The sequence below is a fragment of the Phoca vitulina genome, unplaced genomic scaffold, assembly GCF_004348235.1.
Source record: "Phoca vitulina isolate PV1807 unplaced genomic scaffold, GSC_HSeal_1.0 scaffold81, whole genome shotgun sequence".
NCBI classification, from domain to species: Eukaryota; Metazoa; Chordata; class Mammalia; order Carnivora; family Phocidae; genus Phoca; species Phoca vitulina.
In genome coordinates this window covers 4,767,143-4,792,808 of record NW_022589784.1, presented here as the reverse complement: position 1 = coordinate 4,792,808, position 25,666 = coordinate 4,767,143, and the positions used below count along the sequence as shown (strand labels likewise).

The following is a 25,666-nucleotide window of genomic DNA, read 5'->3' as shown; positions in this document are numbered from 1 at the left end:
TCATTTATGGTGCTTTCCAAAGAGGTGCCTAACTCAATGCCTAACAACCTCTGTCACTTCATTTTCATTCATTCGTTCATTCATTCAGTTCTGGATAAGACAAAACGTGTACCCACTTGAAACTTTACACCTCAGGCCAAATAAATCTTAAGCAAAGCCAAGAGAAATCTCTCTTATAATAAGAGCATTTAAAGCAGGACCAGAGCAGTCTCCAGCACAAAGTGGCGCTGAGAGGACAGACATTGCCCAACTGCCATTTGCTGAGAGGCTTGGAGCCCAGTGAGGCCTGATCCCTCCTTTTTAAAAATGCTTTTTAATGTGCCTTGATTAGGGAAAGATCTTTCTGCTAGGATGGGCGTTGTTGAAACTGAAGCCAGGGACAGCACACGGTGAACAGCACGGGACCTTTTGTGAGGGTCACCTTGGCAAATTCCCAGCTCATCCCACCCTTTCCAGATTGTTCTTTTTAACCATTTTATGCAGAGCCTTTGCTGCTCTGGTGATCGTTCTCATTGGCCCTTTGAACACTTCTTTTGCACATCCCACTGTTTCATGGGGGACCAGAAATTGTGTCCTTCAAATTGGGCTCCAAGAACAAAGGCCCATGTGAGCGGCTCTTGAAATCGAGGGAAATTACCTTATTAACTACAGGATGAAAAGTCACGAAAGATAATACCTTTGCTTAAAAACTGAGGAAGAAGGGGAAATTTCACAGCAGCAGGCTGCCTGATCAAAGCAAAAATAATCCTCTTTTTTTTTTTCTTTAAAGAGTCTCCAACAGAAAAAGTGGAAATGGGCATAAAAACTTTTTTTCCCCTCTGAACCATGTGAGGACCCACCACTCCCAACTAGCTCAGTGTAGATTTCCTAGAAGCAGAGATATTCTCCCAGAAAACCCAGCACAGTCACCAGAATTAGGACATTAATGTTGACTCATTGTCACCACCAAACCCTCCAGCCCCATTCAAGTTACGCCAGTGGTTTCGCTTTGGTTTGGTCTGGTTTGGTCTGGTTTGGTTTGGTTTGGTTTGGTCTGGTTTGGTTTGGGTTTAGGTCCTTTATAGGAAAAGGATCCGGTCCAGAATTGGACGTCATATTTGCTGGTGGGGTCTCCTTAGTGTCCGTGGATCTGCCCGACCCCTGCAGAGCATCCATCTTGCAGCGGCACTCATGTCCAGCTCTTTGGGGGGCTGTCCCGCCGTTTGGGTTGGCTCGATGTTTCCTCATAATCACATTCAGCTTCTGCATTTTTGTCAGCACTGTCACAAAAGAGACATTGTGGCCTTCTTAGTGCATCCTATCAGGGGCCTTGTGACCTTGATTCATCCCATTGTTGGCGATGTGACCCTTGATCACTTGGTTAGGCCGTGTGTCTGCTGGGCTGCTTCATTGTAAAGTTCCTCTTTGTTCCCTTATAGTTGCTTTTGGGAAACTTCTTTTTTTTTTTTTTTTTTTTTTTAAAGATTTTGTTTATTTATTTGAGAGAGAGAGAATGAGAGAGAGAGCACATGAGAGGGGGGAGGGTCAGAGGGAGAAGCAGACTCCCTGCCGAGCAGGGAGCCTGATGCGGGACTCGATCCAGGGACTCGATCCAGGGACTCCAGGATCGTGACCTGAGCCGAAGGCAGTCGCTCAACCAACTGAGCCACCCAGGCGCCCCGCTTTTGGGAAACTTCTTTTTGCTATCAGATCACAGCAAAATTCAAGCCAAGGGAAATTTTCCCCCAGATCAATTTTTACTTAGCCTATATGACAGCAGGTAGGGGACTCCTTATATGGTAACACATATTTTTTTGTGCACACTTATATTTTTATTGTTTTTGTTGTTGTTGTTCTTTATTGTTTTGGCTCTTAAGAGGCAGTCACCTCTTAAAGGCAGACATTGCCAAAGTGGACAGATATTTCTAAATTCTTTTAGCTGGAAGGCTAGCACTCCCTTCACCACCACCCCTAAAAAAGACCCAAAGATTTCCAACGCACATGAACAAAGGATTTTCCCTTCAACCTGTGCAAAATATACTAACCTAGGCTTGCTGCCTACCACTCCAGCGAACTACAGACTTCCTTTCTCAAAGAGGAAAATTAGACAAAAATATCTGATCTACCAGCATAGGGCTTACACACGCTTGGGTGTTTTCATCCCCTAGCATTGTGTACTTTTTTTTAGCCAATTGTGGGTGAGACAGAGAGTTGCTTACATGTTCGTACCGGAAAGGCACTTTGATGGGTTATTTCAGAATGTGGGTGGATTTAGGCATCAGTGGACTTCACCTACTTTGTTACTTGGCAGACCCAGAGCCAAGTTACAATCTGCCCATCATGTTTTGAAGAAAGCCCAGACAGGGTTGAGCCCTATTCTGGCCCCGCTTCATCTACTTGCTGATGGTGTCAGCCAGGCTTGAAAAGGCCACCCCCTCTCCAGGGGTCACCATCAGGTCTGGGGAGCCTGTCGAGCCCCCTGTTTGCTTCAGGACCATCACCATCAGATGCGGCAGGCAAGGAACCTAGGAACCCTCAGGCTTAGAGAGAGGCTCGAGCGAATGCTTTCAATTCTATGAAAATTGGGGGAGGGGTAAATAATTTAACCAGCCTGGATTGTTTTTGCCTTTATACCAACACAGTTGTAAAATATAATTTTTAATAGTGTGTTTATGGAGGAAGGAGTCACAAAGGCAAACATGCCTACCCCCCCCCCCCCCCCCACAAAGTCATCACATGGCCGTGGGTGTGTTTTGCTGCTAAAAACCCCTCCAGAGATACAGAGATAAATATCTCCAGGGACAGTGGGGAAATGGGTCTGTCCTAAACCCAGATTGCTCCCCTCCCCACCCCTACCTCCCAGGTGACTTGGACGAGGAGATAATACCAGAAGAGGACATCATTTCCCGAAGCCAGTTCCCTGAGAGCTGGCTGTGGACCATAGAGAATCTCAATGAACCCGAGAAAAATGGGTAAGACTAAGATAACCCCCCACTTCAACCCACCTCCCAGACCAGCTCCTATAGCACCCCAGACTGGACCACTTAACTTGCGTGCACCCCAACCCCCCTCTTTTCTTGAGTCACTGTGCAACCCCACAACCCAGCCTAGAAAAATTGGGAGTCGGGCTACTCACATTTGCCCAGCCGCCACCCCCCTCCAACCGTTCCCTTGGGGCCCCTCCATCCCGGCGCTCCCCTACAACCCGGACACAGATCTTCTAATGCTCCCACATCTCCCCCATCCAGAATCTCCACGAAGACCATGAATGTGTTTTTGAAAGATTCCATCACCACATGGGAGATTCTGGCTGTGAGCTTGTCGAAGGACAAAGGTGAGAGAAGGCGGTGGCCCCACCCTCGGGAGGCAGGGACCCCAGGGCCACTGGCATTTTCTCACCCCATCCAGAGAGATCCCTGTTTCTTGGTGGCTGGAGGGCTGTCAGATCCTACTCTGTGGGTGACATGGTCAGTGCTTTTTGTAGACAGATTTTATTTTGAGAGCAGTTTTAGGCTCACAGCAAAATTGAGGGGAAGGTACAAAGATTCCCCACACACCCTCATTCCACCTCCCCACATGCACAGTCTGCCCGACTACCAGCACCCCACATCCAGCACGGGCCTGGCATCATCACCCCAAGTTCATAGTTGACGTTAGGGTTCACTCTTGGTGTTGTACAATCTATAGGTCTCGAACAAAGGTATAAGGACGTATATCCACCATTGCAGTATCATACAAGATAATTTGCAACCACAAACACCCTTAAAGGGTGATGTCGATAGGATGGTGGGTAGAGCGATTAAGAAAATGTAGAAGAGGAAGCAGAATGAAATGCGTGATTGGAACATCGGTGGTCAGGTTATGAAACCTGGCTGTCCTGGGCCCTCCACTGCGGAGAGCCGGCTGTGAGAGCCTGGGGAGTCCTGCCCGACGTGGGTGGTCTCGAGCAGTGCAGGGAGCAGGATGAGAAGAGGGACGCAGGAACTTTAAGCGCCAATTTTAAGTGGTGCCAAAAAACTCTGGCGCCCAGATAAGTAATATTTTCATGCAATCATTTTATTTTATTTTATTTTATTTTATTATGTTGTGTTAATCACAGTACATTACATCATTAGTTTTTCATGCAATCATTTTTTAAAAATCAACATGAGTGCAAAAAAAAAAAAATCCATGATGAACAAAACATCTACATTTTAAATAGAAGCCAGGGCCACGCCAAGCCATACTGGAATTTGAGGCAAGAGGGAGAAAGAGCAGGGGGAGGGGCAGAGGGAGAAGCAGACCCCCTGCTGAGCAGGGAGCCTGATGCGGGACTCGATCCCAGTACCCTGGGATCATGACCTGAGCCAAAGGCAGACACTTAACCGACTAAGCCACCCAGGCATCTTTTTTTAAAATTTTTTTTTTTAAAGATTTTGAGGTGTCCTTTAAATAAGAGAAGTTCTTGCAGCTTGAAAAAAGAAAGTTGAAAGCCACAGATTATTTATTTTTTAAAGATTTTATTTATTTATTTGAGAGAGAGAGGGCGGTAGTAGAGAGAGCACCAGCAAGTAGGAGAGGGAGAAGCAGGTTCCCCGCTGAGCAGGGAGCCCGATGCAGGACTCAATCCCAGGACCCTGAGATCATGACCTGAGCTGAAGGCAGACCCTTAACCAACTGAGCCCCCCAGGTGCCCCAAAAGCCACAGTTTAGATCCTTGTCCTGAAACCATGTTCCCTGAACCACTAGCAATCTGGCAAAGGTGCTTTACCTGGGAGTTTGTTAGAAATTCAGAATCTTGGACCCCTCTCCTGACCTGCTGACTCAGAACCTGCATTTTAATGCGGTCCCTAGGGGGTCTGTATTCATGTAGAGCCACTCATGTGGCTCCGAGCTGGATGGTTCTCTGTGGTAGGGCCCTGCCCTGTGCAGTGTAGGATGTTGAGCAGTATTCATGGCCTCTACCTGCTAGATCCCAGTAGCACACCCCGCGCAGTTGTGATGTCCCCAAAACATCCCCAGAAGTTGCCCAATGTCCCCTGGGTGGGATGGGGGGCGGAATCCTACAGGGCCCTGTGGTTTTGGGATTCCGCTCTCCGTGCCCTTGTGATAGCTTCTCGACATCATTGTCTCACCAGGCACGATTTTAACTCTCAACACATTATCTCAGTCAACGCTCACAACCACCCTACGAGCTTGGTACTATTATTCTCCTACAAATGAGGATACTGAAGCCAGGGAAGGAAGGTGACTTGCCCAAGATCATTGGGGGATGAACCTTCCAGGAACCCCATCTTAGAGCTTCAGAATAAATATTTTAGCATTGTAACCCACGAAACTTGGAAATTTCAGACTCCTGAGCTACTATGAATTCAAAAGTCAGGGTTACAAGCAGAGAGCTTCCCAAGCTTAAATGCCTGGGTTCAAATCCCAGGTCCTCCCTTGGGGAGCTTTGTGGCCTGAGTCAAGTTACTCAACCTCTCTGTGCTCATCCATAAAATGGGCACAATAGAAATAGTACCTACTCACAGTGGTTTTGGGAGGATTTTATGAACTAACACACAGGAAGCCCTTACAATGGTGCCTGGCATGTTATAACTGTCCGATGTGTGTGAGTTATTATTGGAGCCAATCATATTTTAGAGACCAAAGGGTAAATGCCTTTCAGAGATGCATGGACACTTCCTCAAATCCCACAAATCATGCCACCAGAAGTCAGTCTTTTTTTTTTTTTTTAATTAATAGATTTTTTTTAAAAACAGTTTTAAGTTTATAGAAACAATTGGGCAAAAAAGCACAGAGAGTTGCCACACACCCCTCCATTCCCCTCAGTTCCCATTCTTAACCCCTATTTGCATTAGGGTGGTACATTTGCTACAATTGATGGGCCCAAATGAATACATTATTTTTTGTTTGTTTAAGATTTATTAGAGGGCGCCTGGGTGGCTCAGTTGGTTAAGCGACTGCCTTCGGCTCAGGTCATGATCCTGGAGTCCCTGGATCGAGTCCCACATCGGGCTCCCTGCTCGGCGGGGAGTCTGCTTCTCCCTCTGACCCTCCCCCCTCTCATGTGCTCTCTCTCATTCTCTCTCTCTCAAATAAATAAATAAAATCTTTTAAAAAAAATAAAAAAAATAAAAATAAATTAAAAAAAAAAGATTTATTAGAGAGAGAGAGAGAGTGGGAGGAGGGGCAGAGGGAGAGAGAGAATCCTGATGTAGACTCCCCGCTGAACGGGAAGCCCGATGTGGGGGCTCGATCTCATGACCCTGAGATCATGACCTGAGCAGAAACCAAGAGTCGGACGCTTCACCGACTGAGCCACCCAGGCGCCCCTGGGCACATTATTATTAACTGCAGCCAATAGCTTAGGGCTCCACAACAGTGTTGTACCTTCTAAGGGTTTGGACAAACCTGTAACGACATGTTTCACTGCCTTAAAAGTAACACAGATCGTGTGTCAGAAGTCCTTCCATCTTGTCCGAAGGGAAGAGCTCAGTCTGGGGCAAGCACGCCTTCGTCTCTCCTGCTCTTGTTGAACAACTTCGATCAGCAAGGAGAGGGGAGCAGGTGCAGCTTTTTGCACCAGCTAACCAGTATTGAACAAAACCGTTTTGCTTTCCTTGAGGGAACCTCCTATTTGTGGTGCAAAACCTGGCTTTTCACACACCATAGTAAATTAAATTTGAGTTTAAAAACGTCAAAATAGAGGCGTCTGGCTGGCTCAGTCGGTGGAGGGTGCCACTCTTGATCTCGGGGTTGTGAGTTCAAGCCCCAGACTGGGTGTAGAGATGACTAAAAAATAAACTTTTTTTTTTTTTTAATGTAAAAACAAATAGTAGATAAGAAATGGTAAATAGCTCCGTGACTAGAGCAGACACCCCAAGGGCGATGAATAAATGACCATAGGTTAAGAAATAAGGATTTCGTTCCAGCCTCTGATAATTTTTTTCACCACTGAAGAATAAGAAAAAAAAAATCTTAATAGATTTCTTAGTGTAACATTATTTTTATTTGTTTTATTTTTTTAGCGTGACATTATTTTCAATACAATGTTTTTGCAAATTTCCTTGCATCAACCCTTTGCTTGAATTTAATGCAGTAATCGTTGTATCGCAAATAACCATTGTTTCTGGCATCATTTTCACTCCCTGTAGATAGGCCCTGTCCATCGGAAATACAATGCAAGCTTTGTGTCATTTCAAATTTTCTGGTAGCGCCATAAAAAAGGAATAGTGAGGGGCGCCTGGCTGGCTCAGTTCATAGAGCGTGTGACTCTTGATCTCAGGGTCGTGAGTTCAAGCCCCACGCTGGGCATGGAGCCTACTTGAAAAAGAAAAGAAAAGAAAAGGAGTAGATGAAATCAATTTTATTATATATTTTCCTTAACCAAATATATTCAAAATATTATTCTTTCAACATTTTTTATTCTTTCAACATTTTGTAAACATCCACAAACCACTGTCACACTAATAATGTTACAAGGATAAATATGTTAATACTTAAGAATAACCTATTAACATCTCAAAATTATGAATGATATATTTTACTTCTGTTTGTACTAAGCCTTTGAAATCTAGCACGTATTTTATACCTGCAGAGCATCCCAATTAGGGTGCTAGCCTTTTTTTTTTTTTTAAGATTTTATTTCTACTCTTACGTCATCTCTTCACCCAACGTGGGGCTCAAACTCACAACCCCGAGATCAAGAGTCACACGCTTCCCTGACTGAGCCAGCCAGGTGCCCCTAGCCTTTCATTGGAAATACTTTGATCTGTATTTTAGGATTTGTAAAATGTACAGCTGAAAAGGTAGATTGGCCTATCCAAGTTATTCCAAACATACGTTAAAAAGTTTTCCAATCACTGAATCAGGCATCATTTTCTAAATTGAGGTATAATACACATACCATAAAAGTCACCCTTTGAAAGTGTACAATTCAAGGGGTTGTAGTATATTCACGATGAACATCAGTTTTTAAGTTTAAATCTGAGTGAAGTGAAATGAAATAAAAGTAGGAATCCGGTTCCCACTGGAGCTAGCCACATTCCAAGTGCCCAGTGACCACATGGAGCTCAGGCTACCATTTTGGAGAGCACAGATATGGACCCCTCAGTTATGCTTGAGTTCCTCCCACCTGCACACATACCTATGAATAAAACCACGAAAGAAAATGGAAATCGTCCCATCACAGCAATGTCCAACTGCCATGCCACCACCATCGGCAAATGTATCACCGAAGCTGTTTAGTCTGGGGGCTTCTACAAACACAGGCTGAGCTTGGCACAGCTCCTGCAGGCAGGGGTAAGCACTGAGACACCGTCCGCCTCCTTCCCTTGACACTCCTCTCCCGGGCAGGGATCTGCGTGGCTGACCCCTATGAGGTCACAGTGATGCAAGACTTCTTCATTGACCTGCGGCTACCCTACTCTGTCGTGCGCAATGAGCAGGTGGAGATCCGAGCCGTGCTCTACAATTACCAGGAAGTGGGGGAGCTCAAGGTGGGTCCCTGGGGCGGCAGAGGCATGATGGAGAGCTTGGTGGGGGTGGGGGATCCGTGGCACATGCCCCTGACTGATTCTCTCTCCCCTGACAGGTCAAGGTGGAACTGCTCTACAACCCAGCTTTCTGCAGCATGGCCACCTCCAAGAAGCGCTACCAGCAGACTGTAGAAGTCCCAGCCAAGTCCTCAGTGGCCGTGCCTTACGTCATTGTGCCTTTGAAGGTCGGCCTACATGAGGTGGAGGTCAAGGCCGCTGTTTACAGGCATTTCATCAGCGATGGTGTCAAGAAGACCTTGAAGGTCGTGGTGAGTCCTTGGGGCACCTGCTGCCCCTTGTCCTTCAGGAGAGTCTCCTGTCTCCTCCTGCTGTCAATCCAGGTTGGAGATCCAAACTCTGAGACACTAAGAGCGTCCAGTGTCCAGCTTAGGAAATTGAGGAGTCCTACAAGTTTGGAAGCAGGGCCGGGATTAGGGTAAGTGAGTGAGGACTTTTAGGGGGCACCAAAAAACCCAGTCATAAAAACCAGTGATACGTTTTTAAATGAAAATGTATTTTAATATCAAATATGATATTTTTGACACATTTCAGTATATAGGAGTTTTCTTTTGATTTTAAAAATCTTGAGAAAACATGTTTCACAAAACAAAAATTTTTTAAAGATGTTATTTACTTATTTGACAGAGAGAGAGAGCACAAGTAAGCAGAGAGGGAGGCAGAGGGAGAAGGAGAAGGAGGCTCCCCGCTGAGCAGAGAGCCTGACACAGGGCTCGATCCCAGGACTTTGGGATCATGACCTGAGCTGAAGGCAGACGTTTAACCGACTGAGCCACCCAGGCGCCCCACACAAAACAAATTTTAGAAAGCAGTAACATACAATGTGAGAACACAAGAACTTCTAGTTTTAAGTATGATTTTCACCCTTAGGATATATGTTAACAGTTACATTTCTACTCTTTCCTACAGTGACGAACATTCGCAAATATAATAGGAGATCAAGTCATTAATAAAAATAAAAGCCTCCTATCATCTCTTATTAATATTTTCAAGGAATATGTGAGACCATAAATAAGAGCGACAGTATTTTAATACAATGTTGTAAGGATTCAAAATTAATACCAAAAAAAATCTGTGATGAACAAAAGATCAAAGTTTTAAACAGAGAGGATCTGACAGTACCAGCTCAAGCCATATTGAGCTTCCCTGAAGCTACAGGGAAAATGTGGCCCCCATATATGTGTCTTTTTTTAATGGTTAAAACTGATTAATGGTTAATTTTCCCCAAAAAATGTTAAAGTCATTGAAAAAATATTGAAACACTGAAAAGCAAATGCTTTAAAACTGACAGTGCTATTTTATAGTGAAATGTCTTATTTATACCCAAACCAATATAATTCTTCTTTCCTGACTTTAATGGAACCAAACTCCTATTCTTTTTTTAAAAAGTTTTTATTTTTAAGTGATCTCTACACCCAACATGGGACTTGAACTTACAACCCTGAGATCAAGAGTCACACGCCCTACCTACCGACCAGGCCAGCCAGGTGCACCCAAACTCATTTTTTTTTCCAACTACTTTAATGTTCTGGAATATAATTAACCATTAAAACATACATAAAAATACATATCTAGGAGCACTTTTTTTAAGTTCTTTTTTTTTTTTTTTTTTTTTTTAGTAAGCTGGAACTCACAATCCCTAGCTCAGGAGTCACATGCTCTCCCCACTGCGCCAGCCAGGGGCCCCTAGGGGCACATTTCTTATTACCCCTTTTGCCTGGGGCCCCAGCATGGCTCAGTGTGGCACTGATGGGATGAAAACCTAGCAGGGTGTTTAGAGCCTGCATGGTCCCATGCCCGAGAGCCAGTGTGCCCACAACTTCCCAATTCTGCACTCTCTGATGCTGGTAGCTTGAAGTCTGCCATGGAGGAGATATTCACAGCACGTAAATTAGCAGCGCTACAATGGAGGATCTTTTCTTCCTGGAGAGCTGGGTGTCAGATATTTACCAGCATGCCATTGGAGGAGACTCAGTCTCCAAAGGAAAATTTGGGCATTATTATCAGCCTACCAGCCTATCAGCCTAGGCATAAACAGCTGCAGTCCACCATGGAGGTCTTTCTGTAGACACAGGAGAGCATCAGTTGGGACTCTGATACTAAGACAGCCCCTATTTTAACTGAGTATTTACTGTGTGCCAGGCATCGTGCTGAGTACCTTATGCACATTCTTTTGTTCTAGAGATGTTTGAAAGGCACTGAATTAAAAACACAGACTTTCTTGGGTCATTTAGCCTGACTGCCTCCCCCCCCCCCAAAAAAAACAGACTGCACTGTTAAACCCCGGCTCTCTTCTACCAGCTCTGTGACGTTGGGCAAGTGACTTCACCTTTCTGTGTATCCCACCTTTGAGATGGGAGTTATAATAGTGGTACTCCCCCGACCGGGTTTGTTGCAAAGGTAAATTAACCCCAGAGAGCAAAGAAAGCACCTTCGCACGGAGGAAGCTTTCAAAAGGGTTTGTTATTTTGCTAGCAATGTATAATTTTGTTATTAATGCCCAGGACAACCATATGAAGTAGATGTTTGTATTGCTTCCTCTTTTGAAGGGAGGAAGCTGAGGCACAGAGAAGTTAAGTAACTGACTCCTGGTCACACAGCTGGGATAGGTGATGCCATTGTCCCTATGCTACGTAATCCCCAGAAGGACAGTGTCTTTGCTGACCAGTTGTGTGTGTCTGTTCCTTTATTCACCCGACCTCCCCACCCCCACCCCCATCCCAACACGGTTCAGCCCGAGGGAATCAGAGTCAACAAGACTGTGGCCATCCACACACTGAATCCAGAAGAGAAGGGCCAAGGTGAGTCAGCCACAGCAGACGGGCTGAGGTCTGGGTGGCGATGCAGGACCTGGTGGGAGAGGGCTGTTGCCATCCTTCTCTCCTGTTCCGCCGACAGGGGGAGAGCAGCAAGTGAAGGTCCGTGCGGCAGACCTGAGCGACCAAGTCCCAGACACAGATTCTGAGACCAGGATCCTCCTGCAAGGTGACCACCACTGGCTCTGACCCAGGAAGGCACAACCCTGGAGAAGGGGGACCCAGCTCCCCCTAATTCCGAGGATATTCACTACTGTGCCTCCCCTCTCCACTTCCATTGGGACAGCTGGCCACCTCCTTGATCTGTTTTATAGAAGGCTCCAGGCAGTATTTAGTTCAGCAAATAGCTTTTGCAGATAAAGAAGTTTAAATGAGAAACAGTATAGTTCAAGAGCAGGAGGTTTTGGAACTTAAATGCCTGGGATGGAGGACTGGAGCAAGAAGAAGGGAAAAGAAGTTGCTGGAAAGGCACCTTGCAAGCAGTAAGGTTTTGGGGGAGAGACCCTTGGTTTCCTCATCTGTGATGGGAGCGAATAACAGTTCCTATACCAAAGGGTTGTTGAGAGGATTAAATGAGATACTAGATGAGGTTCTCTAGAACAGCGCTTGGCAAACAGCATTAAGCACGATCTAAGTATTCATGACGATTGTTACCAGAATTAATTTGCCACTGGTGTAACGAGAGGACTCAGGGACCAGAGTTCTCCCGTGAAGCACAAGCCCCCCTTCCCTACAAGTGTAGACCCCCCTGCCCTTGCCTCGTCCACTCAGCGTGCTGCTCCCTTCGATCACATCCTCCTCAGCCCCCAACTGCCCCGGGCCTCTCTGGCACTGGCTGGTTGGAGCCTGGGATCGCTGGTCGCAGCCCCAACCCTCCTCAGCCCACCCCCACGGTGCTTGAGCGCGGTCCTCCCGCCCGGCTGCAGGGACCCCGGTGGCTCAGATGGCAGAGGACGCCATCGACGGGGAACGTCTGAAGCACCTCATCGTGACCCCGTCGGGCTGCGGGGAGCAAAACATGATCGGCATGACGCCCACTGTCATCTCGGTGCATTACCTGGACCAAACCGAGCAGTGGGAGAGGTTCGGCCTGGAGAAGCGGCAGGAGGCCTTGGAGCTCATCAAGAAGGGTGCGCCTGCCTTGGAGACCCGCCCCCCTCCCAGCCCCCTCCCCGAGCTGTGTCCTCCCGGAAACCCTGCCCCCTTTCAGGCCCCGCCCCTCCGCAAAGCCCCTCCCCTCTCTGGATCCCTTCTTCTGAAAGACCTCCCCCCGACCTTTCCCCTCTCTGAGACCCTGGGCCCCTCTGAGCCCTAGGGAGCTCCGTCTCTCACTGAGGCCCCGTTGCCCTGAACCCCCTTGAGAACCTTCCCCTCTCTGAACCCCTCTCCTCTGAGAAATCCGTCCCCCTTCCTCTCTGATCGCCCCGCCCTGAGTCCCTTCCCCCTTTAGAAGGTCCTCCCCCTCCCCGCCAGACTTCCCTACTCCGCCCTGAGCCCCCTCTTTCCTCTCTGAACCTCTGTCCCCCAAGCCCCTCCCCTTGCTGGCATACCCATGCCAGCCACCCCCTCCACTCAGCCCCTGCTCCTCGGGCGACACTTCTCGCTTCCCTGCAGGGTACACCCAGCAGCTAGCCTTCAGACAAGGCAACTCGGCCTTCGCTGCCTTCCCGGGCCGGGCGTCCAGCACCTGGTGAGTCATCCTTGCATCCCACAGAGCAGGGCGGCCTGGGGTGGTCCCGGCGGGCCTCGTCCACGCAGCCCTGAGCCCAGCTCTGGTCCTCTGCCCACAGAGGCGAGGCGCCCACTGCGGGCTGCCGAGTGGCCTGCGGTCATCAAGCGCCTCCTGCGGCTAGGCTGGGTCGGCACTTGGGTGGGGAGGCTGGGCCAGCCCTGTCAGGCCCCGCCCCTCTCTGCTCATTGGTTTGCTGGAATGGCAGTCTCTGGATCCCGGAGGCGATTGGCTCACGCTCTGTGCCCGCCCTCAGGCTGACAGCCTACGTGGTCAAGGTCTTCGCTCTGGCCGCCAACCTCATCGCCATCGACTCCCAGGTCCTCTGCGGGGCGGTCAAATGGCTGATCATAGAGAAGCAGAAGCCCGACGGGATCTTCAACGAGGATGGGCCAGTGATTCACGAAGAGATGATTGTAAGAGGCAGGGATTCAGGGCAGGCTGAGGAAGGGGCGCCCGGAAGTCACAGGATAGACAGGAGAAAAACTACCCCTTTGCTGGGAGCGTTGCTCTTCCAACGCAAAGACCAGAGACCTTCAGAGTCTAGTGCAAAACCAAAGTTCCTCCCTCTTCGCTCTGAAAATAAACCTAGAACCCCTCAGAGCTGTGGTTCTCCAAACGGGATCCCCATGCCAGCAGCATCAGCATCACCTGCAAACCTGTTAGTAATGCATGTCCTCAGGCTGGACTCTAGATGCATGGAATCAGAAACTTTAGGAGCAGGGCCTACACACACACACACACACACACACACACACACACCCGATACATGCATAAGTTAGAGAATCACTGCCTTAGTCTGACCTTTCAGGCGTCCAGTCTTAACAGCTGTCCCCCTACCCCCATCCACACTCCATTTGTACTTCTAGGAGCCTAATGCTCTCTCCTGGCACAGGGCCTTTGCACATGCTCTTCCCACTGCCTGGCATGCTAACCCATCATCCCCCAGCGACATCTTTCCTGATCTCCCCAACTGAGTCACACTCCCACTGTCCATTCTCACTGCCACATCCATGTCTCTTGAACAGCACTCATCAGTCTGTAAGTAATGATAAAATCTTTTGGTGAACTAGTTGGTTCATGTCTGTCTCCCCTACTATATGGAAAGCTCCATGAGGGTTGGGCTAGTGTCTGGTTCTTCCCCACCATCTTATCCACAGCACCAGCAACATCTGCTGAATGAATGGATACTGAAGAGAGTGCCCGTCCTAAGGAAACACTGGGGAGAGACTCAGCCCTGCCTTGACCTACTGACCCTACAAGGGGATTGGTCACCAAATGGGAACACACTGGTGACCCTATCCTTGTTTCCTGCTTCCTACTCTAGGGTGGCGTGCGGCATTCTAAGGAGAAGGAGGCGTCCCTCACAGCCTTTGTTCTCATTGCACTGAAAGAGGCTGAAGATATTTGTGAAGGACAGGTCAACGTAAGTGTCTGCCATCCTCTTCTTCTTCTTCCCTCCCCTACCTAGGGCTCATCCACCTTGGAGGGTGGGGTGTTGCATTTGGGTGATTCTCAGTCCTCCCCAGTGCAGTAACAGCCACCACAGCGGCCATAATAATACCCAACATTTGGGGGGTAATTAACTAAGATGCTCATCTAAGAGCTTCACATGGTTGAGTCCCGTAATCTTTGTAAGAGCCCAAGAGGGGGGCTACTCTTATTATCCCCAGTTTACAGAAGAGGAAACTGAGACACAAAGAGATGAAAGAGCAGGTCCTTTCTGCCTGCTTTACCATTTTCAGAGAGTTTTAGCCAATGTCAACAAAAGCCCCCTCAGCCTGTTTTCCACATCACTCCTACCTGATCAGTGCATTGTATCTTTGCTGCTTCCCTAAAGAAAACTCACAACACAGAGCTAAGAAAACATCAAGACTATTTTTTTAGTCTGGGGGATCTTTTTAGGAAATTTTCTTTTTCTTTTTTAAGATTTATTTATTTACTTGAGAGACAGAGCATGGGGAGAGGGGGAGAGGGAGAGGGAGAGAATCTCAAGCAGACTCCCTCCTGAGCATAGAGCCCCATGCAGGGCTCCATCTCATGACCCTGAGATCATGACCTGAGCCGAAATCAAGACTCAAGCGCCTAACTGACGAAGCCACCCAGACGTCCCTCTTTTAGGAAATTTTCAAAGGAGCCCATGACCCTAAAAGGGGAATGATTAAAAATGTTGTCTTACGGCTATCTCCTTTTCCTCTAATTTTGGTTCTGAAGCAGAGAAACTTAGAAAGATGGGCTCCTGAGAGTCTCTGTAATTGCTCCATCTGCTTTGTCCTGGGATTTTAAGAGTGGTTTGTTTGACCTTTTAGCTTACCAAGTTGGGAACCCCAGGATCTCACCTCAGCCAGCTGCTTCTCCCTTAGTTGGAACCCAGAAAAGAGATGGAGGGGAGGGGCTATTATCTTTAGTGCCTAAAAGGAACCCAGGCCTTTCTGAGCCCGATAATTCCTCTTTCTCTGCCACCCACCCAGCCTGGCAGAAGGCTGACTGCCTTCTTTGGGGAAAGAGCCAGACCAAGGCTATCAGATTCCCAGGGAATGGTTCTGATTGGCTTGACCGTGGTCAGGTGATCACACCTGGGCCAATCAGCTGAAGCCAGGAAGTAGGTCTTATTGGGCAAATATGGCCGCTTCCACTGTGGCGGGTGAATGAAAGAGAAAAGTTCCTACAAAAGTCAAAAGTAGATGAAGGAGAGGAAGCTGGGCAGGCAAAAGGATTAGTTTCTACTACAACACAGCCACATTTGGGCTCCCTGCTCAGCGGGGAGCCTGCTTCTCCCACTCCCTCTCCCTCTGCTCCTGTGCTCTCTCTTTCTCTCTCATTCACTCTCTCGAAAAAATAAATAAAATCTTAAAAAAAAATTAAATTATATAAACTTACATTTAAGTAAATTAGACTATGCATTAAACATTAAAAACAAAGGTGAAAAACACACTCAAAACTCATCACTTCCTAATTGTTCTATCATCTTTCATTATGTACAATAAATCTATCCATCTCAAGGTTGTTTACGCACCTATATGGTGGAAAATACTATCTAAGACTGTGCTACTGCCCACCTCTTCCCAACTCTGCATTCACTGCCTCCACAGCGGTAGTTTGAAATTGGCCATGGTAGTATTTACACCATAAAAATCCACGAACACTACAGATCATGTCTTCCTCCACCCCTCATCTCTCTGGGTCTCAGTATTCTCATCTGTGCAGTAGGGATGATGATAAAAATAGACTGGCATATAGTAAGTGTTAGCTATGAAGCTGATGATTAGACAAGAGGCATTCCCAGCAGGGTGCTGAATCATTCCTACTAGCTCACAAGTGCCAATCTGGGACATCTCTTCTCCACTCCGTGTTCTTTTTTTTTTTTTTTTTTTTTTAAAGATTTTATTTATTTATTTGAGAGAGAGAATGAGAGACAGAGAGCATGAGAGGGAGGAGGGTCAGAGAGAGAAGCAGACTCCCTGCCGAGCAGGGAGCCCGATGCGGGACTCGATCCCGGGACTCCAGGATCATGACCTGAGCCGAAGGCAGTCGCTTAACCAACTGAGCCACCCAGGCGCCCTCCACTCCATGTTCAAGGACATTATGGTGGTAGCTTGAAATTGGCCATAGTGGGAGTATTTACGTCACAGTAACTGGCAATCTATAAACCAGCCGCCCTCCTCCCCTACCCCCAAACACACACACTGGAGAGCTTAAATAGCTACCAGTACACCATTGGGTATATAAATTGTCCCAGGCACATCTTAGGTATTCAGCAACAAGGCAGCTCACGGTGGCTAAAATGTCTTGAGAACCCATGGCGGGGTGGGGGGGAAATGTCCCAAGGACAGAAACCATCCTGGTACCCAGGAAGTGGTGCTTGTGTGATCCTTACCAGCTCTCTGTGGCAGTAATGTTCACCTTACCAAAGTACTCAATCCTCTTTCTTATAGAGCCTGCCGGGCAGCATCAATAAGGCAGGACAATATCTTGCAGCCCACTACGAGAACCTGCAGGGATCATATTCGGTGGCCATTGCTGGCTATGCCCTCGCCCAGCTAGGCAAGCTGGAGGGAAACCTCCTCAGAAAATTTCTGAGCACAGCCAAAGGTGAGGGGCAGCCTGGGGAGGTAAAAGAGGAATGCATGACTGGGGTTTAGGGGCGGTCATCTTGAGCTGGCATGCGTGGCTCTAAGCGGCGCTGGGATGGGCAGCTTCAAGTTGAGCTGGACTGGATGGTGCTAAGCCATGCTGGGTGGATGGCTCGGAGGTGTGAGATGCCCTCATTGTAAGCTACACCATAAGGTCCATTGCATCCTTCATTCAACAAGCGTGTGTTGAGCACTTGCTATGACCCAGGACCAAGGACGTGGGCTCTGATATCAGACAGAGCCAAATTCAAATCCCACTCTGCCATATTCTCACTGTGTGGCTTTGTACAAGCCACTGAACCTCTCTGGACCTCATCTTAAGATGATACATAGGGTGGTTGTGAAGATTGAATGAGTAATGCAGGTAGAAGGTCTAGCACCCAGTAAGAGCTCTATCACTGCTATTGTCCTAATATTATCATTATCTCAAGAGTCATTAGGATTAGGTGAGATAATGCCATAGGCAATTTAGCACAGTGCCTAACACCTAGTGAGCACTTAATCATTGGTTCCAGTGATGATCTATACCAAGTTTGCACTGACTGATGGAACATATGTGAAGAAATATGATGTAACATATACTGAGGTGGTTTATCACAATAGAAGTTTCTTGTTCATGGATGGATCTCCTCCATACATTGATGCCCAGATCCCAGGCTCTTTCTTTTCATGGCTCTGCCACTCCAGGTCCTTGGAATCCACTCCATCCAAGCAGAAGGGGAAAGAGTCAGGAGGATTGTGCAAGGGAGGTAGACCAGGCATGGAAGGGACCCCTGTCATTGCCCGTGCCCACTCCATTGTCCAGAGCTCCGTCCTGTGGCCATACCTGCCTGCAAAGATATGTGGGAGATGTAGTCCAGCTGTGTGCCCAGGAAGAGGAGGGAATGGTTCCTCATGACAATCTCTGCCATAAGTACTTTCTTAGGCACTTGGGACATCACGGTGAATACAGTCTAGCCCCTGCCATCATGTCCTCACACTCCAGTTGAGGAAAGAAATGAGTTAACAGATTGCTATAGAGCATCATAATGCTGGCACAGGAGAGCACAGGATGTTTTGAGAGACAGAAGGAAGGGCAGGGGTTTCACCCAGTCTTGGGGTGCCTTTGAAGCCAGATTGTACAGGATGGGATTAACAGGAGTAGTGGAGACAAGGTGCTCCAAGTAGAGGAAACAGAATTTCAAAAGACTCAGAAATAAGAATGAGCATGGAAAGTTTAGGGAATCTCCGGTAGATCAGTGGGGCTACAGTTGAGAACTTAAGTGGACGAGTGAAGGTTAATGAGAAAAGAGAGTGAGGCAGGAGCCAGCAGATTGAGGGCCTTGGATGTCAGCCAGGATACTTGAACACCAAGAAGTCTAGGGGGAGTCTTCTTCTGAGCTTTCTCTGAGCCATCTCCAGGCTAGACAGAGCAGTGAGCATGGGGGCTGGGGGGGTTCTCTCCGCAGACAGGGAGCGCTGGGAGGAACCTGGCCAGAAGCTCTACAGTGTGGAAGCCACATCCTACGCCCTCTTGGCCCTGCTGCTGCTCAAAGACTTTGACTTTGTACCTCCTGTCGTGCGCTGGCTCAATGAGCAGAGATACTACGGGGGTGGCTATGGCTCCACCCAGGTAAGTGACCCCATATCCCCCAGGCCCCTGCATGCCTACGTCCTCTGGCCTCCCAGAGAAGACGCTGAGACCAAGAGGGACAGTCCTTCTGTCCCACAAGCCAGAGTGGCTGGAGTGGATTTAAGAGATCAGGCTTTTTCAGTTGTGAACACACCTGTGGGTTCTAGACTACATTCTCAATGCCCCAAGCTATGTTCTGAGCCTCCTGGTATCTAGACCAGGTTCTCAGCTCCACCAGGCTCCATGCTAGCTCGTCCTCCTGTGGGTTCTAGACCAGGTTCTCAGCTCCACCAGACTCCCAGCCTTTCTCTTCCTGGTGGGTTCTAGGCCATGGTTTCAAAAACCTCAGACTCCAGTTTGACCCCCTTTCTTTCTGGCGAGCTGTCAGTCATATTCTCCGTATCCCTTTTGGATTCTAGATCATATGTTCAGTGACCCCAGGCTCCAACTTCATTCTTTTTTCACAAGTGGGTTCTAAACACATTCTCAGTGACTCCAAACTCTTGTCTTAGACTCTCCTCTGGATGAATCTGGGCCACATTCTCAGTGTTGCTACAGCCTCAGTCTTACGCCTACAATTTCTGGTGGATTCGAGACATGTTCTTAGTGTCTCCAAACTCTGGTCTAAGCCTCTGTCCCTTGAAGAATCTAGAGCACGTCCTTGGTGCCTAACAACCCCCAATCTCATCCTTACCCTCTCTGGGGGGCAGTAGGGGGGGGGTCCTAGGCTACAGTCTCAGTGCCCCCTCCCTCTGATCTCAGTCTCTTCCCCTCTCATGGGTTCTAGGCCACCTTCATGGTATTCCAAGCCTTGGCCCAATACCAGAAGGATGTCCCTACCCACAAGGACCTGAACCTGGAGGTGTCCATCAAACTGCCCAGCCGAAACTCTGTCATCAAGCACCTCATCCTCTGGGAATCTGCTAGCCTCCTGCGGTCCGAAGAGGTACATCTGCCTAGCCAAACCCTCCTTGCTGTCACCCTCCACACCAGCCAGGGTTTGCCAGAGGCAGGAGGGAGAGCAGATGATTGTTGCAGCCAGGAGAAGGCTTGGTTCCCAACATCCTCACTTCTCTCTCCCTGCAGACCAAGAGAAATGAGAATTTCGAAGTAATAGCTAAAGGAAAAGGAGAAGGCACCTTGTCGGTAAGGAACAGAAACACACACCTGCTTGGCCCACCACTTTCTCTCAACCCCTCTGCCCCAGAGGGACCCTCTCCTTCTCAACTCAAGTGGGCTGACACTTCATCACCCCCACTATTTCACCAGGTGGTGACAATGTACTATGCCAAGCTCAAAGGCCAAGCCTCCTGCCAGAAGTTTGACCTCAGGGTTGACATTCAACGAGCCCTTGAAAACGGTAAAGGGAGTAAAGACCCTACCTGTTACCCTTCCCCCAACCCCATTCTAATGTCTGCCCCCCTCCTTAATTGGGACCCAGGGACACCCCTCCCATTTTTCTGTCTTCTGTGTTTCTAGTCAAGAAGCCTCAGGACGCCAAGAGCACCATGATCCTTAACATCTGTACCAGGTAAGTGATGATGGCTCACTGGGGGGTCATCTTGGCCATTCCTCTGTCTATAACAAGACTTCTCACAAATAATATCTGTGGTACCTAATTCTTTGCAAGACTGCATTGTGCATCTGGTATTGTCTTAAGTCCCCCCAGGAGGTGGATGCCACAGGCACAGTCCTCACTGTGCATGGCTAAGTCCGAGACTAGCAGTGGCCACGTAGGCTGAGGCTGTGCGAGCAATCTCAACAATCAGTCGGGGAAGTTACAATTGTTCCATGACCTTTAAAATGTTTTATCACAACATCAAAAACTCTCATACTGCCAGTTATAAAGGTATAGAGAAATGAAAATGACAGTACGACGAGTATTTGTTTAGTATGCTGTAAAGGAAAACATCAGAACGTTCAGATGCAAGTGATTTTTTTTTTCCTCCCTTGTAAAACACTCATCGAAAGTACTGTGGCTCGAAAGCGCCTCCTTCCTCTTCTTTGTATAACTGAGGATATGGATAAAGCAGGCGTCTTTCTTATGACATAGTGAATTGTCACATTCCCTTCTGAGTTAGGTCAGCTTCCAACACTTAATCCTTTGAGCGGCCAAGAGTTATGGAGGCATTTCTGCCGGCACCATTTCCCCTGGGACAGCTGCATCCTTTGGTCACAGCCATTCTCGTTTATGTTGATGGGCTCGCCTTCCCCAGGTTCCTCCCGCTGCATAGCCACCCTCTCAAATGGCAGCAGGGGCGACATTCCCACAGCCCGCCGTTTATTCTCTAACTCCATTTATGTGCTATTCAAATTTTACTTCCAGCGTTACCAGTCTTCATTTCCCTGCCGCGCTTTCATCTTTGTTGGCTAGTTCCCTCTTTCAATGACTCATTTTTACAAAACGTCAGGTGGGTTGATCCACTGGGAGATAAGGAATTAACACAACCACACGCCTTGCTATCAGTGCATGAACTGAATAATGGCTGCTCAATGCCCTGGCACCGACAGACTTTTGGAAGAAGTGATGTGATTGGTCATTGACTATGATGTGCATCTGTTATTTGCACAGTGATTGGTGGACTGAAGAGCTAGAAACAAGATTTGTACTTTATGCAATTGTGATTACTATACCCCGGTATTATTGAGCTAGACCGTGGTAACATTTTCTTGCCTTTATTTTCTAGAAGAACTGAGGCATGGAGAGGTCAAGTGACTCATCAGATGTCATATAGAGCTGGGATTTGAACCCATGCAATTGGGCTCTAGAGCCTGAGCTATTAGTCTCCTTGACCATTATACTGCCTTTCCATTATTCCCTTTGGGGAATGTTTCCTAAAATCTAATATCCCTCTGTGCTGCTATGTGGGAACCAGGAACCTCAGTCTCTGATCAGACCCCCTTGTCCAGGAACTGACCCCCAGGGCTGACCCCACCCTGGAACCCAACTGCCCTTTCTCTGCCCCGTTCAGGTACCTAGGAGACCAGGATGCTACCATGTCGATCCTGGATATATCCATGATGACTGGCTTTTCTCCTGACCTTAGTGACCTCAACGAGGTATGAAGGGCTTATGGGTTTGAGGGCCAGAATCAGTGGGAAGAACCCTGGGGTCTGGAAGAAGACTAAGGAGGATTTTCACAAGTCCTACCTTTCCCCAGTTGAACAGTGGTGTCGAGAAATACATCTCTAAGTACGAGCTGAATAAGGCCTTCTCCAATAAGAACACCCTCATCATCTACCTGGACAAGGTAAGGCTTCCAATGGGGACCTGACCTCTACCTGGCTGGCCTTCCTCTGGGTCAGGCCAGGCCCAGGCTAGGAGAGATGGGGTCCCTGCTGTTGGGTGGTGGAGGAAGGGGCAGGTGGAATGAGGTGGTCTACCCAGGTCATCCCTACCTTCTGACCACTCATGTTCCAACCTCAGTTTATGCTTGCTTCCTCCAACTTCTTCCCATCAGAGTCTTAAAACAACCACTGAAAAGAGCTACTTTGGTTTAAAAAATCAGGTGCTCAGTGGTGAACAAGGATTTCCCCTGCTCCCCATCCCCTGGCATTTCTCTCCCTTCTTCTTAGCTCTCCATCTGAACTCTCACTCTTTGCATCTCCAACCTGACTTGAGCTTCCTCCTCTCCCCTACTTATGTCTTCCCTCTTTGCTTTCCTCATATTCTTCCTGCTAAGTCCCATGCCCCTCACCCCATATTAGTCAGCATAAGTAACACTAGCTACTATAATAAAACTCCCAAGAATATATGGGGATCCCAACACAGGACACTTGTGTTTCTCACTCATGCCAAGTCCAGTTGGTGTGGGAGGTTAAGGAAAGGGTCTTCTGCTCCACACAGTCACTCAGGGATCCACGTGCCTTCTATCTTGGGGCTCCAATTCCTAGGCTCTTAGAGTCGTCTGCTGGGCCCATTCTTTCTAGAAGAAAAGAGGATTGTGCAGGAGATGAGCATTGACATTTTCTTGTATTTTAATCTTTGTACATTTAAATTTTTATATAATCCCAACCTTACAGGGAAATTGCAGAGCAATAGAACACAGTTCCATAGTTCTACCCAAATTCACTGTTAGCCTTTTCCTCCAAATACACCTATCACATACACATACATATGTATATCTATTTCTTTTTTTCTCTCTCTCTTTCTTTATTTTTTCAGCTTTAATGAGATGTGACTGACATAACATTGTGTAAGTTTAAGGTGTATAACGTAATGATTCGATGTATGCATATATTGGGAAATGATCACCATAATAAAGTTACTTAACACATCCATTACCTCACATAGGGTTTTTTTTGAGATTTTATTTATTTATTTGAAAGAGACAGAGATAGTGAGAGGGAGCACAAGTGGGGAGGAGAGGGAGAAGCAGGCTTCCTGCTGAGCAGGGGGCCTGATGTGGGGCTCGATCCCAGGACCCTGAGATCATGACCCGAGCAGAAGGCAGACACTTAACCAAGTGAGCCACCCAGGCGTCCAAGCAACTTGTAAATATACAACTCAGTATCGTTAACCATGCTAGGTTCCCTTCCATGTCGTCCCACTGACCGGCCTCCTCCTTCCCCACAGATCTCGCATAACCACGAGGACTGTCTATCCTTCAAAGTGCACCAGTACTTTAATGTGGGGCTGATCCAGCCTGGATCAGTCAAGGTGTACTCCTATTACAACCTGGGTGAGCAGCCGACCTAGGAGCTGGGGTTTGAGGGTCCCAGGGATCTGAAAGGTGGGGGTCTGAGGGTCCCAGGGTTGGGGACCTGCCATCTCCAGGTCTGAGGGACTGGAGTTGGGAATCTGAGCACCCCCCCCCCCGGCTCTCTGGGCTGAAGGCCCTAGCCCTCTGACCATTCCGCACCACTCTGCCCACAGATGAGAATTGCGTCCGTTTCTACCACCCAGAGAAGGAAGACGGGTTGCTGAGCAAGCTCTGCCACCAGGACATGTGCCGCTGTGCTGAGGGTGGGCGCAAAGGGGCGGGGAAGGGGTGGCCACACCCACCGGACCCTCCTCCCATTGGCGGTGACCCAAGGGGCTCTGAAAGCCCACATGCAGAGGGACAGGCCCAGGAGTGGGGGGCCCTGGATGAGACGTGGGCTATAACCATGCCCCCCACTCATCCACCCCACAGAAAACTGCTTCATGCACCAGGTGGACAAGGTCACCCACGGGTACCGGCTGGAGAAGGCCTGTGAGCCCGGCATAGACTACGGTAAGTGGGTTCATGCACACCGGAGCGTGTGTGAGCAACAGTGTGTGTGTGGCTGTGGGTGTGCATGTGACTGTGTTATGGTCGTGGTTGCGTGTAGGACTGGCTGTGTGTGGTCGTGGGTGCGGGCGACGTGTGTGTGTGTGTGTAAATGTGTTGTGAGGGGCCGTGATTGCATGGGAACCGTGGTAATGAGCGGGCTGGGTGTGTGCAAGGGTACAAGTGGATGTGGTCGTACGCCGGGTGGTGTGAGCGACTGCGAGGTTGTAGTTGTGCTGAGCCGCGGAGATGTGAGACAGTGGCTGCGGGTGACTGTGGACGGGAGGAGGCGTGGTCGTGCCTACGACTGTGGACGGGAGGAAGCGTGGTCGTGCCTACGACTGTGGACGGGAGGAGGCGTGGTCGTGCCTATGACTGGAGGGGAGGACGCGTGGTCGTGCCTATGACTGTGGAGGGGAGGACGCGTGGTCGTGCCTACGACTGTGGACGCGAGGAGGCGTGGTCGTGCCTACGACTGTGGACGGGAGGAGGCGTGGTCGTGCCTACGACTGTGGACGGGAGGAGGCGTGGTCGTTGTGGGTGGGCCATGTGTAGGATCGTGTGTGGCGGGTGGGTTGCTGGGGGCCAGGGACTGTCTCGGGACTGGCTGTGATCCTGCATGTATCTGCGTGGGCAGGGGCGGGGGGGGTGCCATGTGCCCAGGTGCACTTGCAGGGGAGGGTGACCCCCATCGCCCTCCCCCCCCCGCCCCCGCAGTGTACAAGACCAGGCTCCTCAGGAAGGAGCCCTCGGACGACTTCGACGACTACATCATGGTCATCGAGCAGATCATCAAATCAGGTCAGCCCTGCACTCTGTCTTCCGCCTTTCTGCCCCCCTTCTTCCGGGTTCCCTGCCGGTTCCCTCCTGCCGCCTTCCGGCTCAGCTCCCCTCGGCCTCCCCTCCAGGCTCCGATGAGGTGCGGGTTGCCCAGGAGCGCAGGTTCATCAGCCACATCAAGTGCAGAGAAGCCTTGAAGCTGCAGGAGGGGAAATACTACCTAATGTGGGGCGTCTCCTCCGACCTGTGGGGAGAGAAACCCAAGTGAGTGCCAGCCCGGTGCCTGCCCAGGGTCACCCCTGCCTGCCCTTCCCCGGCCTTGCCCCTGACTTTCCTGCCTCCCCCCGTCCCCCCCTCCAGCATCAGCTACATCATCGGGAAGGACACATGGGTGGAGCTGTGGCCTCAGGCCGAAGAATGCCAAGATGAGGAGAATGAGAAACAGTGCCAAGAATTGGCCAGCTTCGCTGAGGACATGATCGTCTTTGGCTGTCCCAACTGACCCCTCCCCACGGTCCCCACAATAAAGCCGCAGTTATATGTCATGTGTCTCCCCATGTGGGAAGGTCTTTGAGAGGGAAAGAGGCAGCTGGGATACCACCCCCCGCCGCCCCCCCCCCGCCCCCCTGCCTCACCAGCAACTCGGCTCCATCCTGAAGCCACACCTGGTTCCCGCTTGCTTCCCTCCTGCAGTCCACCTGCAGGGTGTCCTTCCTCGCCCAGGGAGCATGCGCCTGCCTCACCTGCACCTGCATCTCCCCTGCCCCTCAGCCTCAACCTTCTGTGGATTCTCACCAGCAACTCACTGCCCTTTCACCCCTTGCTTAC

At 49.1% G+C, this 25,666-nt stretch overlaps 1 protein-coding gene across 1 annotated transcript in view; it reads left to right on the top strand.

Annotated features, from left to right (window-relative positions):
* C3 (complement C3) overlaps positions 1-25,383 on the top strand; it is a 33,443-nt gene extending 8,060 nt beyond the window's left edge. Inside the window, exons 18-41 of the mRNA XM_032394706.1 lie at positions 2,843-2,951; positions 3,228-3,313; positions 8,317-8,459; positions 8,555-8,767; positions 11,251-11,317; positions 11,415-11,501; positions 12,259-12,462; positions 12,947-13,022; positions 13,318-13,477; positions 14,389-14,487; positions 16,997-17,153; positions 18,643-18,806; positions 19,594-19,752; positions 19,893-19,952; positions 20,076-20,166; positions 20,286-20,337; positions 21,779-21,866; positions 21,968-22,057; positions 23,383-23,488; positions 23,683-23,772; positions 23,942-24,022; positions 24,776-24,859; positions 24,967-25,102; positions 25,199-25,383. Of these exons, the coding sequence (XP_032250597.1) occupies positions 2,843-2,951; positions 3,228-3,313; positions 8,317-8,459; positions 8,555-8,767; positions 11,251-11,317; positions 11,415-11,501; positions 12,259-12,462; positions 12,947-13,022; positions 13,318-13,477; positions 14,389-14,487; positions 16,997-17,153; positions 18,643-18,806; positions 19,594-19,752; positions 19,893-19,952; positions 20,076-20,166; positions 20,286-20,337; positions 21,779-21,866; positions 21,968-22,057; positions 23,383-23,488; positions 23,683-23,772; positions 23,942-24,022; positions 24,776-24,859; positions 24,967-25,102; positions 25,199-25,340 (2,744 nt within the window). The 3' untranslated portion in view covers positions 25,341-25,383. The remainder of the gene's footprint in view (positions 1-2,842; positions 2,952-3,227; positions 3,314-8,316; positions 8,460-8,554; positions 8,768-11,250; positions 11,318-11,414; positions 11,502-12,258; positions 12,463-12,946; positions 13,023-13,317; positions 13,478-14,388; positions 14,488-16,996; positions 17,154-18,642; positions 18,807-19,593; positions 19,753-19,892; positions 19,953-20,075; positions 20,167-20,285; positions 20,338-21,778; positions 21,867-21,967; positions 22,058-23,382; positions 23,489-23,682; positions 23,773-23,941; positions 24,023-24,775; positions 24,860-24,966; positions 25,103-25,198) is intronic.
* The last annotated feature ends 283 nt before the right edge of the window (positions 25,384-25,666 follow it).